We start from the raw sequence: 13,091 nt of genomic DNA on the forward strand, positions 1-13,091 counted from the left end.
GAATCACTCCCAAGATCGATGCTTGCGCGGAACCTTCGAATTATCCTCATTGATTATACTCATTGTTTTTTGAATCCCTGAAACTGATTTCCGTGTCTTGTTACTCTGTCTTGGGAGAAGGATGTGGCAGTGTATTCCTCCAAGATCAGTCAACGCAGATAGGCCACCAAACGACAATCCACTGAATTATTGAGGCCTATGCCCGCCAAGTCAATTTTTGCATCTACCAATCCCTTATACGCCATGAAACTCTGAATCCCATAAGGCCATAAGTCATAAAGTCGTGATATATCATGAGACTGCATCGTCTCGTCTCCTCATGCGACCTGCCCGTCCCTTCGACCCAGCTCCCCTCTCCTAGATGGATGGTCCCGTAGGTTTACCATTAGCCACTGCTGCAGTCGTCTCCGTCGTCGTATTCTTGGTGCCAACGACGCCATCATCGTCGGGGACGGGTGATCCAAGCTTGACAACAGGCTCGTTTCCAGAGGCTTCTTCGCCCGCGTCCGGTTTGGGGTTCAGATCGCCCTCGGCATCGTCCTTAGCCATCTCCGTCGTGTCCTTGATCAGGTCGTCCTTGGAATCCTCTTGAATCGACTCCTGCTTAGCGACCTCGGTCTCTTCACCAGCCTCCGCAAGTAATGGTTGAACCTCCATTTCACCCGCGGCACCCGCAGCCTCCTTGCCCTCTTCTACACCCTCCGCCGGCGCAGGCGCGTCCCTCCTCGGCTTGAAATCCTCAGGCAACTCGCAGCTCCACTCGTCCTCGAACTTCTGCACGAGGTAGTCGTCGAAATCGCCCATCCTACGGCGCTCGCGCGCAGCCCAGGCCTGCTCCAGCCACTCGGGGTCGTGCTTCCCCTGCGCGATGTTGTCCGTGTACGTCGCGCAGTCGTGCCGGAAGTTGTTGTCGTTGCGCAGGGCGTCCAGGTCAGGGCGCGCGTTCTCGGTGCCCTCGTCCAGAATGCGCGTGCCGGCGGGGAACAGGGCGATGATCTCGGCGCGCTCGGCGGGGGTGAGGATGTCCCATGCTGCTGGCTGGCAGAGGATGGTCTATGTTCCTCGCGATGTTAGCACTTACAGAACCCGAAAAAAAAACCGAGGAGAGCGAGTCTGGAAAGGAGGGCGTCGTACCCTGAGATCCGCGCTGGCGAGGGGTGACTTAGTATCCGTAAGGAGCTTCTCCGCGGTCCACTTAGGCGCCTTCTTCGCCGCGGACACTTTGGTGACGATCTTCCTCTTCGCCGGTCTCGCGGGGGAGACCACGACGGGTCTCGGTTTATTCGTGTTGCGCGCCGATCTTCTCGCCATGTTTGCTAGGTCGGTGCCGGTGAGGGGCGATTCGAGATTGATTTTTTCAAGGGAGGTGATTTGCGGGTTGGGAGAGTCTTTTTTCGTTTTGACGTCTTCGTACTCGGAGCCTGAGTCTGGTGGTAGGGAGAGGGTGGACGCTGGCGAGAGGGCGTCGACCATTTCTACGTCTACGGATGAAGGAGGCGTGGCTGCCATTTTGGGCAATAAATTCGGCGGGCGACGAATACTTGTTCAGCAATGCAAAGCGTTTGATCTGGGCGTTTATTAGTCTACGCATAGTCCTTAGAGAATAGCATTATTTTATTAGGATTTCTTTGTGAATATGCGGGTATTGGCGGCAACGGGTGGTGGAGGTAGCTGCTTCCTTCCAGCCAATTCTCACAAAGGTCCTCAGATTGATGAGTTGAGGCACTGAAACTTACAAAAAAGACATTCGTTTGCCTAAGATGGGAACTCCTACAATGGACTTATTCAAAAACACTCAAGAAACAACACCTGTGTAAAGAGTGGTGATACAGACTTGAGAAGTGACGTCTTCCCCGCCGCATCTCCTTTTGAAAATGGGAGTGGTTGAAGTCTCACAACTCACTCAGTCCAGAACACACAAGTCTCGACTAAACGAGGCTGCACGTTCAGCCACAGCAAGCCACATTAGCATGCAAGGGTATACCCCTGTAAACACGCTCCAATTGGCCAGCCCTGTCCACCATGGTGTCATTTCAATTCCCAGGAACGTGGAGAGCTACCGGCGAGCCAGCGTTAGGTAAATTGGCGAATCCATGATTCTGGTGTACTTTGTAGGAGCCCTTCTGAAGAAAAACCCCCTGACGAAGAAAGGACACACAGCACTCTAGGCGATACCACCATCACCGTTCGTCGGAATCTCCAACAAACTTCCGCTCGTGCGCAACACACATCGAACATTCGGAGATTGGCCACGAGACCTTGGGCCGCGTCTTGAGGACACGTCGATATCTACCTATCAATTCGTAGCTAGCTGCAGCAACCGGCGATAGCTTCCCCCCGACGATCGAAGCCAGAGTGTCGACACGTCGAGCCTAAACCTCCAACGCACCCCTCTTTCCTGCTCATCCGCGACCACAAACAACCCTCACACACTCCCAAAATGATCCGCTCAACGCAAATAGCGAGGCTAGACGGTATGTCATCCACCCGCCCCCGAGGGACCCCTCCAGAGGAGCAATCTGACACAACTTGCGATAGGCCTGATGCTCTGCGCATCCGTCGACGACGAGCAGCAAGAAGCTGCCCTCTCAGAAGTCAAGTCCCAAATCAAGCAGATCCTCCGCAAGCTCTCCCGCAACTCGGAACAACAAGCCAGCATCGAAAGCGGCTCCTACAACCTCCAGTACGTCCTCATTCTCCCCTATTCTCTCACAGAAGTCAACCGCCACTAACACACCAAACCCCCTTCCAGCTACCTAATCGACAACGACATCACCTTCCTCTGCATAACAGACCGCTCCTACCCGCGCAAGCTCGCCTTCACCTACCTCTCCGACCTCGCCCGCGAGTTCACCACCACATACCCGATCTCCCAGCTGCACTCGCCCGCCCTGCGCCCCTACGCCTTCATGGAGTTCGACACCTTCATCTCCCGCACAAAGTCCACCTACTCCGACGCCCGCGCCTCCCAAAACCTCGACAAGCTCAACGACGAGCTGCGTGACGTCACAAAGGTCATGACCAAGAACATCGAGGACCTGCTCTACCGCGGCGACTCCCTCGAGCGCATGGGCGAGCTGAGCTCCCGCCTGCGCGACGACAGCAAAAAGTACCGCCGCGCCGCCGTCAGGATCAACTGGGAGCTGATGCTCAAGCAGTACGGCCCCTTTGGCGCGCTGGGCCTCATCATCATTGTGTTTCTGTGGTGGCGTTTCTTTTAAAAACACCGTTTGTGGTCAGGGGGTGGAATTCTTGCGTTGGTATTTCCAGGGGGGGAGAGGGAGGGGTGTATATTTGTTCATGTATATCAATCAAGTCACGGCGCGCGGGCTTCTCGGACGACGGAGGTGTGGGACCCAAAACAAAAATCAAGGGAAGGTCTGCTGCCGAATAGTGGTATTTTCAGTCTTAATGTGGAATATGACCCAAACACTACCAGATCGGTATCTCTGTCGTCTCTTTGGTCTGTTTTTCAGACTCTGTGGTATCTAGATGAATGTCGTGGAAGATCTGCCCTAGGGAAACTGTGGTATCAAGGAAACCAGAATAATCTCATGCGTCATGTGGGATGCGGTGGAAAAGCCCGCCCACTTCGTAAACCCCCCAACTCCTCGCCGGCATGAAGACCACACACATATGTACAGGAATCAACCAATGCGCCGCCATATCGTTATCGAAAAATGCTGTCACATCACCACGCAGTCCTTGGCCGCTTTGGGCAGTGGCACAGCGGGTATTGATGTCGCCGTGTGCTGCCACTCCAGGTGTTCTTGGAACGCTTGGAGGTCTTCGAAGCCAGACTCGTCTTGGGCGTTTCTCATCTCGTCGTCGCCATCTTCGCCAGGTTCAATGTACGGGGCCTCGTCGCAGAAGGGGCACTCCAGACGAGCTACCCAATCCCCTTGGTACGGCGCGATGTGGTTCGCGATGGCCAAGGGCGCATGCACAACTGTCTTTTGCTCTCGATTCGCGGCGCTGTAGGCGGTCGCCTGCCAGTGCGGCAGCTGTGTGGGCGAGCCTGGTCTTACGGCATTGATCGTGGCATCTGTCGCTGCGCGCATTGCCGGCATGGTCTCTAGGTCCTCCCACACGAGGTGGCCGTCGCAGAAGTCGCAAACAAAGGCAATGTCTCTGTCTCCGAAGCGCTCAAACTTGCCAATGTTGTTGCACGCCCTGACCTCTTCCACATGCCGCCGGTGGAACTCCTCTTCTGTCACGATGGTTCGGGTTGCCCATTCCCGCTGTTTCCTGTAGACGAGGAATGCGCCGAGACACCTTGACGAAGACTCCTGCTCCGAATTGAATATCCTCCTTGCTGCCCGACATTGCGCGCGGTGCAGTTCCCGGCGCAATTCAGTCGTTTCTCGTGCCCATATCGGGTTAATTGGTCCGCCAACCTTTGCCCAGTCCTTGAAGTTTTCGATATGCGTCTCGAATTTCCCTTGTAACCTCTTCAACTCGTTGATTGATTGTGCTAGAAAGATCGCGTCAGTGGAAGGTCTGGTAACAGCAGCGGCGGCGGCGGCGGCGGCATCAGCAATAACAGAACGGACTGCGGCGGGGAGTCTCTATGGGGGAGCCGAGGGAGGCAGCCACTTAATCGCGGGGTCCCGTAGAATCGTGCAGGAAATGCGGTTCTGGGCGCCACAAGGCAGGGCAAAAGTGCAAGTTCGGGGTCGGTCAACTCACGTCTGCGATCGTTCATGTAATAGCGCTGGCCGTTGACAAGAACCGACAGTTCCTGGAAGTCCTTTTTGGCGTCATCGAGTGTATCCTCCAGCAGGCGCAACTGCTCGTGTTCGTCAGGTCCCCAGTGGTGCTTATCGGCGAATTTCAAGATACGCAGGCCATCACTGATCAGAGTCGCGATGGCAGCCAGAAGGGACCCGACGGTAGAGCTGCTCATGATTCGGTGTCCCTTCCGTTGCTCTCGCGGCCTTTCGAGCTTCGAGGAGGTGCGTTCAAGGCGAGAGGGCGCGGCGGGGGCAGCAGCAGCAGCACACGTCAAATCGAAGGGAGGGGGGTTAACTGCGTGCGCAGCTGTCTGCAGCAGTTCCTCGCGTGCGAAGCCCCCAATAATAAATTCCGTCTGGCGCCCCTTCTTTTTGGGGGTAGGAATCCCGAAGGGGGAGTGAACGGCGGCGGACGGCGGGCGCGGGCGGCACGGCCACACCGTCCGAACAGGTTTTGTAGCTTACGTTTCCCTTAAAGTGAGGTCTTGGCTCCCTCCCGTGGAGCTTTCGGGGTGCCGGGGGCGCTCCAATTTGGGATGATGAGAGACCCGTGGAACTCCACTGCGTACGAGGCAGCGTGGACCTGGAAGTCCTGGGAAGTCCTAGGGACCTGGCGAACCGAAAGGCCGGAGCTTCGCTTGGCGGGATGCTGAAGCCTTTGCCGGCTTGGGGGGCTTTTGAACCGGTTTGCTGCGCGTTGTACGCCGTATGTATGCGGGTGGGTGGGTGTGGCTCAAAGGCCTCGTTGTTGGCTGCTGAACTCTCTGTTGCTGGGGGACCAATGCGGCCATCTATATGTCATGACTGAAGATCCATGGGACGAAATGATGACAAGCGGGGGAACCCGGGCATGTGAGAACGGAGCCGGGTGGTTCCTGAGTCGAAAAAAGAAGCTCACGCGACGGCCGGAAAATGGACGGTGGGAAAACGTGGTCGGAGGTGATGGAATGTGGGAGCGGAGGCACCGTCGATAGGTTAAAAAGGAAAGAAAACAGCAGACGGAGAGACAAGGGAGTTTGAGGAAGATTGTCAGCAAGCCAAGTGCGACGAATTGTTTTGGTCCGATCCAGCGAGCGTGTTTGGTCAAGACAAGACAAGAGAGGAGCCGCAGCGACCTTGCTAGGACGGAAAGGATGCAATCAAAATCCAATCCAAAATAAAGGCGAACGAGTCGACGCCGACGGGAACTTTAGGTTTTCGGGGTGTCGCTTTTTAGTTTTTAGTGGAGGACCAGGCCAGCCATGACTGCTTTGGGCAACTACCGTGTTGATGCCATTGGAGGGGCTCTGTCGTCTTTGCGGCCCTTCCTGGCCATCTTGGAATGATTCCTCCGTATTCTTTCGTCTTAATTTCTCTGCTTCCTTCCTGCCGTCCAGGGTCATTACCATTACCAACCTCTGACTGCCTGCTCTCAACTCAACCTGTTAAGTAAGGAGCACCGTACCTTATGCTATTTACAGCATCACGGGCCGAATGTTCTAGGCTTTCTCCCCTTTCTCCATCCCAATCAAACACAGCATTGCGTGTACCCGATCCGATCAACCGAACGAAGCCTAACAAAACCTCGTTGCCCAGAAATTGCCTGCTCTAAATCGGTATGTCCTTCCCGTAAACACTCCACTATCCAAAAGCCCAAGGCCCCCCCAAACCCCCAAACATGCCCGGGTAGCTAGAGAAACAGCAAAAACGTGGAGCTGGATCCATGCTCCCAAACGCCGTTGGAGGGGACCTGGCGTCATTAGAAGGGATGAGACCCTCTGATAGGTGCGGTGACATACGGGTGTTCGGATGCTTGTCTCTGCCCTACCAGGCACGGGGGCTCTGACGACTGCGAGCCCCCGCCATTGGCGGTTTTTACGGGGGCCCCTGCTGCGAATTTCAGCCGCCACCGAGCTGCTACCCTTTTGCAATCGCCGAGTACCTACCTAGCCCAAGTGTGGCCCAGCCTGGTCCCGTCTGCTGTAGCTCGCTCTTTACCTTAAGGTAGGTACTTTTAGAGATGCTTAGTGTTTACGCCCATAGCTCCGTCGTCTGGTTTTACGCTCGAATACGAACTCCGTCTAGCGAGCTTTTCGTTGCTTTTCCTCCGACCGATCTTTCTTAGCCTCGCTTCTCATGTCCAAGCGTGCATTGTACATTGTGCTTGTGAGTTGGGATGCTGGACAGATAAGACGCCATTGATGAGTGACACAGCGATGGCTTCGTTGACGGGAAGCAGCATTAGCCTCGATTAGGTATTACATGCGACCAGGAGACACATTCGCTTCGGCCAGTCATGCAGCAAGATGAGCCCCTGCTTCCGTATCTACTTGGTATCTGTCTGCTTCGCATGACTTTTATCTACACCCAAGTTTGCTGCACGCATCAACTGCTGTGCGACACGCCACCTCACCTCTACTTCCTCTTCTTCGCCTTGCCAGTGTCGGCACCAGTGGCCTTGTCAGCAATCTCCTTCACCTTCTCCACCGTGGGGTCGCTCTCCAGCAACTCCTTGGCCTTGGCCTTCTCCTTGTCCGTCTCCTCCTCGTCCTCACCGCCCTGGCCAAACTCGTTGACACGGGTGTAATCGGTCTTGTACGCATAGCGCTGGTAAAGGTAAATAAAGAAGATGATGTCGTCACGGAAAGTCGACAGACGGTGCAGGAAAGGCATCTTGATGGTGAACGCGAACAGGTCGTCGATGAAGGTGTTGAGGAACTTGTACATCATCGCCTTGGCCGGCATGTGTGCAACGCTCTTGAGTCTGTAGTTGATGTACAGAGAGGGAACCATCATGAGGAAGCCGGCGCCGTAGACAGACGAGACGAGGACCGCGAGGACGTACGAGTACCACGACTTGTGCGTCTCATACACCAAAGAGTAACCGGCATATCCGAGAAGGATAGGAACTCCTGCGATGTACATGTACTTGAAGGCGATCTCGTCGTATTCCTTGGTCTTCTCCTCGGTCTCGCTAAGCTTGTGCTTGTCCTCGAAGACAACGGAGAATGGCAGCCATGACCCAGGCGGAGCAGGTTTGATGGCCACATTGACGACCGTCGTGATCTTCCAGAGCTCAATGACGATTCCAACGGCCTGAGAACCAAGAATCATCCAGCTAGTGTTCGTCGAGTTGTCGATGAGGTAGAGCAAGATAACGGCCTGCATGAAAACGTTGGCCAGGATGGAGCGGACGGAGATACCAACGTTATCCTTCTTCTTGCGGTAGTGAGCGATGTCGGATCCGAAGGCGAGCGTCTCCAAGATGATGTGTGCAATGCTGACAACGACTGTAATGCCGAGGAGGATGGGGTTGGTGTCAATGAAGATCTCCTTGACCATCTCGATCTCAGAGCCGTCACCGCCGCCAGGCAGAGAGTTGCCGTAGGCAGCCTGACGAGCAGACTCCTTTGCACTCGCCTCGATAGCAGCAAGGGTGTTGAACTGCCATGAACGCAGGTTGTTCAAATCAATATGAAGAGGAACCTCGGTGACGGTATCGTTCAGCAGCATCATCTGGCTCTTGAGCTGCCAGAAGGTGTTAACGAACAGAATGGGGTCTGGCACGGGTTAGTCATGATCATCTAGAGACATGTGTGGGTTTGCTACTTACAGTACCAGGAGTGCTTGCCAGAACCATCTCTCGCGCCCGTCGGCTCGAGTTGGAGGAACTGGCGGATAGCGGGGTGGGTTTGACGGTACTCCAGAACCCCGGTATTCGGAATCATGGACAGACTGGCATTGGGGTGGTAGTAGCTGGCGATAATGGGACCAGTGTCTTGCTCCTCGACAACCGGCTCAGGTTCCTCCTCGGCCTTGTCCAAGAGCGATCTTGTCTTGAACTCCTTCTTCTTGGGGATGTACTGGGTGAGAGGGAACGCAAAGTAGTAGGCCGAAGCGGGATCGAAGGTATCAACGTGAGGGTCGGGCTGTGCTCCGGGGAGCGACACGTAGAAGTGACCCCACAGAGTACCGTTGTTCTGAACAGAAGGGGGGATCTTGATGGTGGTATCCACGGAGCGCTTCTCGCTGTAGTTTCCAAGCTTGAACTTCTCCTCCTTCAATACCAGCTTCTCCTGAGGCGTCTGCGACAGCGGGGTGGGAACGACGCTGTCGGAAACAGTGACGATAATGTCGACGTAGCTATCCATGGGCCAGATCGGGGCCAGCTTGTGGGGGATCTGGCTAAAGGTGGCACCCTCGTTCAACTCCTTGGGGCGAAAGAGATACGGGGGGATGTCTTCGGTGTTGGCGGGAACGCTGACGACGTTACCGTCGGCGTCCTTGACCTGAGTGCCCGACTGATTCTTCTGGAACACGTTGTTCATGAGCATGTTCATGCCGAAGTACACACTGGCGCCGAGCAGCAACTTCTGCGTCATGCTCATACCCTGCCGAGACAATTAGGTCAGTATTTTGTCGCGACATCTAGAACCGAGGCTCGGGGCCGAAAACTCACGCCTTCCTCCTGCGGAGCAGCCGGCCGAGCCGGCGCGTTGGGCTGAGACATGCTGTTTGTCAAACACCTGCGCTGGCAAGGGGAGCAAGTCGAAGCCGAAGGATAACAGATCGCGTGCTCTTTGCAGACGACGATGCGGGCAACAATGCGGCAGGTTGCACAATGGCCTCGGCGTGCGTCTGGCGGAAGAGGCTGGCTGTTTGCTCGGGCACAGACAGCTTGTCGCGAGTTGGCACCTTGTCGAGCAGAGTCACGAAAGATACCGTGTCTTCTCCGGCGCGGGAACCGTGGGAGTTGGCGAGCGATGTCGGTTGGAGAGGTGAAATCTGGAAGGGTCCGAAGAGGAAGGCAAACTTAACGGGGACCCCTGGGTTTGACAGATTGCGTGCTGTTCGGGCGAATCAACGGCCGAGGCGCCGCCACGACCCAGAAAGCTGGGCTGGGCGGGGTTCTTAAAGATGCAGCGTCTCTAAACATTACATGTTCTTCCAACAGTAACAACTCATCCGGCATTTCTCAGTTTGTAGGGCATCTTTCTCTTCATTCAATCTTCCTTTTCCAAGAAGGTTGTTGGTCGATTGGTACTTGATTCAAGATACATACATACCCTTGGCTTAGGTACTCTGCAATAGTTGAAGGCCCACCACTTGATAGCGGGCAGATTGGGGGCCCTGAGATCTCCGCGGCAAACAGCGAGGGTCGCCCGGAGCACCAGGAGAACAGGGGCCTATAAGGTTGCAGTGCAGTGCAGTTCCCCCAAGGGCGGGGAGAGCCCGTAGCACTGGCCAGTAGATGCTAAATTGCACCTCCGGCTGGAGCAGCCGTCAGCACCTGATGTTGCTCTTGCATCAAAGAAAGGCACACTTCTGTCTCTTCCAGCGTGCCACAACCTATGACATCCTTGACATCCTGGACCCCGTTAGCCAACGTCTAACACCGACTCAGATCAGGACCCAAAGAGACACTCTTCACGCCTCTGCCATCCATTCGGCAACGGCACTGGGCACACGTGAGGCACCGTGTCGTTACACGTGTACATGCCTGTCAAGAAGTGGCATCTGCCAATTGGCCTGCGTTGCGTCAAGTATTCTTCATCGCTGACAACATGGACTCGTTTGCGAGTGAGTGCCGCTGCTATCTACCTAGGATTCAGACGGTTGCTTTGAGCATCCCTTGGCTCGCTGGCGCCACTGCCCTCTTCCCCGACTTTAGGCATCCTCTGATTCCCGCCACTACGGTCATCCTAGCGGGACGGCCCAGTAGAGTCATCAACGGGAGGCCAGAACTGCGCACCGCGTGGCACTCGGACCTCGCCGGCAGGTCACCTGAACACTTGTGCGGGCCAGTCGCTGCGTAACAAGTTGACAAACCAGACACGCTTGGCTGTTGCAGACGGTGAAATGGGAACCCCCAAGAGCCGTCTCGTGTCGAGGCGATGAGAGGCGAGAAGGAAAGAAACCGAGTCCTTCTGAGGTAAGCTGGAGAAAGGTCGTGTTCAACAAGAAAAACCAGGAGTCAGTCGTGTGCCTTGTCTCGCCCGGTCCCAAATCCACGTCCATGTCAACAAGCCCAACACCGGCGGACGTAGCTTCACCGTCACACCGCACCCGTCTCCTGTCCTCGTTCCCGGCTACGGGCTACGAGACACAGGGCCCTCTGCTTTGCTTTTCCCATTCCCAGCTGGGCCTACGCATCGACCTAAATCGTCCACTACTGTACCGGCAAGAGGGGCCACGGATCCCCGAGCGAACCTTCTGAAGCCAGAAGCAACCACAAGGAGCCAGAGGAGCAGATGAGCCAAAGAAAAGGCGACATCATCTCGCGCCGTGTCCAGGTGTCGTTCCAGCTACCTGCGCTAAACCGCCAAACAAGTCCTTCGGCCCGCCGCCCATGCGCCGCAGCGGTAACTGACATCTCGTTGTCTCATTCCCATCTGTGCTTGCTCTCGCCTCGTCCAATCTTTCCTTTCTTTTTCTACCTTTATTCCCCTACATGTCATTGCCAGGATATTGATACACCAACTCGCCAACCCCATCGCCCTCCTGAACCCCAACCAACACTTGCTGCAGACGAGACAAACTTGCCTCCCTTTTCGAGCCCGAGACTCCATCCTGAGAAACGTATATAACTGCCCTCTCTTTCACCGCCATCTCCTCTCCCCTTTTCTCAGCTTCTCTCGTGGGCTTCTCTCTCTTTTGACTTTTTGTTGGAATTTTCCTCATCTGACATCCCGCTACTCAGTCTTTGAAACTATTTCGGAAGACGCCGTGAACCGCACAGTTGTTTCCGGCGTGACTCCTTCTCTCTATCTCTACAACTCCCAATCCGTAACGTCCCCACAAAAGTACCGTCATCTTGACCCCCCGGGTGTGTGTCTGTCTGTCTCCCAACGTATTAAGACCGCCCAGCATCATCTCATCGTAAGCCACGCAGTCTCTTGGTCTCTCCCTCCAACCAAATAGAAACAAAAGCCACTAACTCTGGGGAAAAGAACTTCAATCACAGCAACCTGTTTTGAACTGTGTTTCTATTCCATCTCTCAACACATCAAGAATAAGCCGCAACAATGCAGTCCGGCGGCCCTTCCCCATTCCCGGTGTCCCGGGACGGAACTCCCAGTGGCAACGGCAACGGCACAACCAACGGCAACACCAATGGCACAACCACCAACGGCACAAATGGCGTGCAACGCAGGGCAAAGATCTGTGTCTACTGCGGCGCCTCTCCCGGTTTCAAGCCCCAGCACATGGAGGCTGCCCGTGAGTTGGCAAGAATCATGGCCGAGAACAACATCGACCTCGGTGAGTCACCTTTCATCCTTTCTCTCTCTCACTACATCTTCGGCCGCCACAGGTCTCAGTCATGACACACGATGACAACCTAAGTGGCGCACCAACCCCAAGACAACATGAAACGTGCAGCTCTCAATCATCCTTCAATAAACTAACAAAACTACCAGTCTACGGCGGTGGCACCGTCGGCCTGATGGGCGAGGTGGCAAAGTCCCTCGTCGCCCTCGCCGGCCCGGACGCAGTCCACGGCATCATCCCCGAGGCCCTCGTCAAGTACGAGCGCGACGGGACCTACGGCACCCTCAACAAGGACAACATGTACGTCCCCGACGAGACCGTCTACGGCCGCACCACCGTCGTCAAGGACATGCACACCCGCAAGCAGATGATGGCCAAGGAGGTCTTCGCCGGCGGCCCGGGCTCCGGCTTCATCGCCCTGCCCGGCGGTTACGGCACCATCGAGGAGGTCCTCGAGACCGCCACCTGGAACCAGCTCGGCATCCACGACAAGGGCATCTGCCTGCTCAACATCAACGGCTTCTACGACGGCATTCTCGAGTGGGTCCGCAAGAGCGTCGACGAGGGCTTCATCAAGCCCGCCAACGCCGACATCCTCGTCACCTCCACCACCCCCGAGGGCGCCATCAAGGCCCTGAGGGATTACAAGGTCTCGGAGGCCACCTTCAAGCTCGACTGGTCCAACTCTTGAATCACTCACCGGTAAAACTCATGTTTCTCTCTAAAGCGGCGGAGGTGTAATCTTGAATGACTGGGAGACCGAGGGACTGAGGAACTAAAAAGGAGGCGGAGGGCAAATACGTGTGTATGTATGTGCTATGCGAAAACGGATGCGTACCGGAGTCTGGCGCCCTTCGTGTTTCCCCCCTTCTGCATCGCGCTTCGGCTGGGTTGGGTCATTCGCAAAAAGGGGCTTGCCTGCGTCTTCGGGTCGGCCCTGGTTACACACGAACCAAGACATTGGATGGTGTTTGTGCATTGTTGGCTGTAGTTTTTGTTGATAGATCACCATAAAGAGTTACACAACCGAGATAACAAACTGAAAAAACAAAATCATACAAACTGTCTCGGTCACAAACAGTGCAAGTGTCGGGTGCGCGGGGCTTCGTC

The 13,091-nt window shown here is 55.5% G+C and overlaps 6 protein-coding genes across 6 annotated transcripts; 3 read left to right on the top strand and 3 right to left on the bottom strand.

Annotated features, from left to right (window-relative positions):
- Positions 1 to 357: 357 nt before the first annotated feature.
- CGCS363_v005188 (uncharacterized protein) lies at positions 358 to 1,509 on the bottom strand (the record flags this gene model as incomplete). The annotated part of the gene is made up of 2 exons (XM_036637037.1): positions 358 to 1,053; positions 1,135 to 1,509. The coding sequence occupies 2 exons, from the start codon at positions 1,507 to 1,509 to the stop codon at positions 358 to 360; spliced, it is 1,071 nt and encodes a 356-aa protein (XP_036497143.1).
- A 931-nt stretch (positions 1,510 to 2,440) lies between these two features.
- sec22 (Protein transport protein sec22) lies at positions 2,441 to 3,221 on the top strand (the record flags this gene model as incomplete). The annotated part of the gene is made up of 3 exons (XM_036637038.1): positions 2,441 to 2,474; positions 2,539 to 2,683; positions 2,753 to 3,221. 3 exons carry the CDS (start codon positions 2,441 to 2,443, stop codon positions 3,219 to 3,221), a joined length of 648 nt encoding a protein of 215 aa, XP_036497144.1.
- Positions 3,222 to 3,686: 465 nt separating this feature from the next.
- CGCS363_v005190 (uncharacterized protein) lies at positions 3,687 to 4,906 on the bottom strand (the record flags this gene model as incomplete). The annotated part of the gene is made up of 2 exons (XM_036637039.1): positions 3,687 to 4,552; positions 4,690 to 4,906. 2 exons carry the CDS (start codon positions 4,904 to 4,906, stop codon positions 3,687 to 3,689), a joined length of 1,083 nt encoding a protein of 360 aa, XP_036498120.1.
- A 2,221-nt stretch (positions 4,907 to 7,127) lies between these two features.
- On the bottom strand, positions 7,128 to 9,222 carry CGCS363_v005191 (Cleft lip and palate transmembrane protein 1-like protein; the record flags this gene model as incomplete). Its single annotated transcript, XM_036637040.1, has 3 exons — positions 7,128 to 8,272; positions 8,326 to 9,103; positions 9,172 to 9,222. The coding sequence occupies 3 exons, from the start codon at positions 9,220 to 9,222 to the stop codon at positions 7,128 to 7,130; spliced, it is 1,974 nt and encodes a 657-aa protein (XP_036498119.1).
- Positions 9,223 to 10,963: 1,741 nt separating this feature from the next.
- On the top strand, positions 10,964 to 11,633 carry CGCS363_v005192 (uncharacterized protein; the record flags this gene model as incomplete). Its single annotated transcript, XM_036637041.1, has 2 exons — positions 10,964 to 11,291; positions 11,413 to 11,633. 2 exons carry the CDS (start codon positions 10,964 to 10,966, stop codon positions 11,631 to 11,633), a joined length of 549 nt encoding a protein of 182 aa, XP_036498118.1.
- A 104-nt stretch (positions 11,634 to 11,737) lies between these two features.
- On the top strand, positions 11,738 to 12,672 carry FCK1-1 (Bifunctional cytokinin biosynthesis protein; the record flags this gene model as incomplete). The annotated part of the gene is made up of 2 exons (XM_036637042.1): positions 11,738 to 11,972; positions 12,131 to 12,672. The coding sequence occupies 2 exons, from the start codon at positions 11,738 to 11,740 to the stop codon at positions 12,670 to 12,672; spliced, it is 777 nt and encodes a 258-aa protein (XP_036498117.1).
- Between the last annotated feature and the right edge of the window lie 419 nt (positions 12,673 to 13,091).

This window comes from Colletotrichum siamense (genome assembly GCF_013390195.1).
Source record: "Colletotrichum siamense strain Cg363 chromosome Unknown KSG_Cg363_contig03, whole genome shotgun sequence".
Lineage (NCBI taxonomy): Eukaryota > Fungi > Ascomycota > Sordariomycetes > Glomerellales > Glomerellaceae > Colletotrichum > Colletotrichum siamense.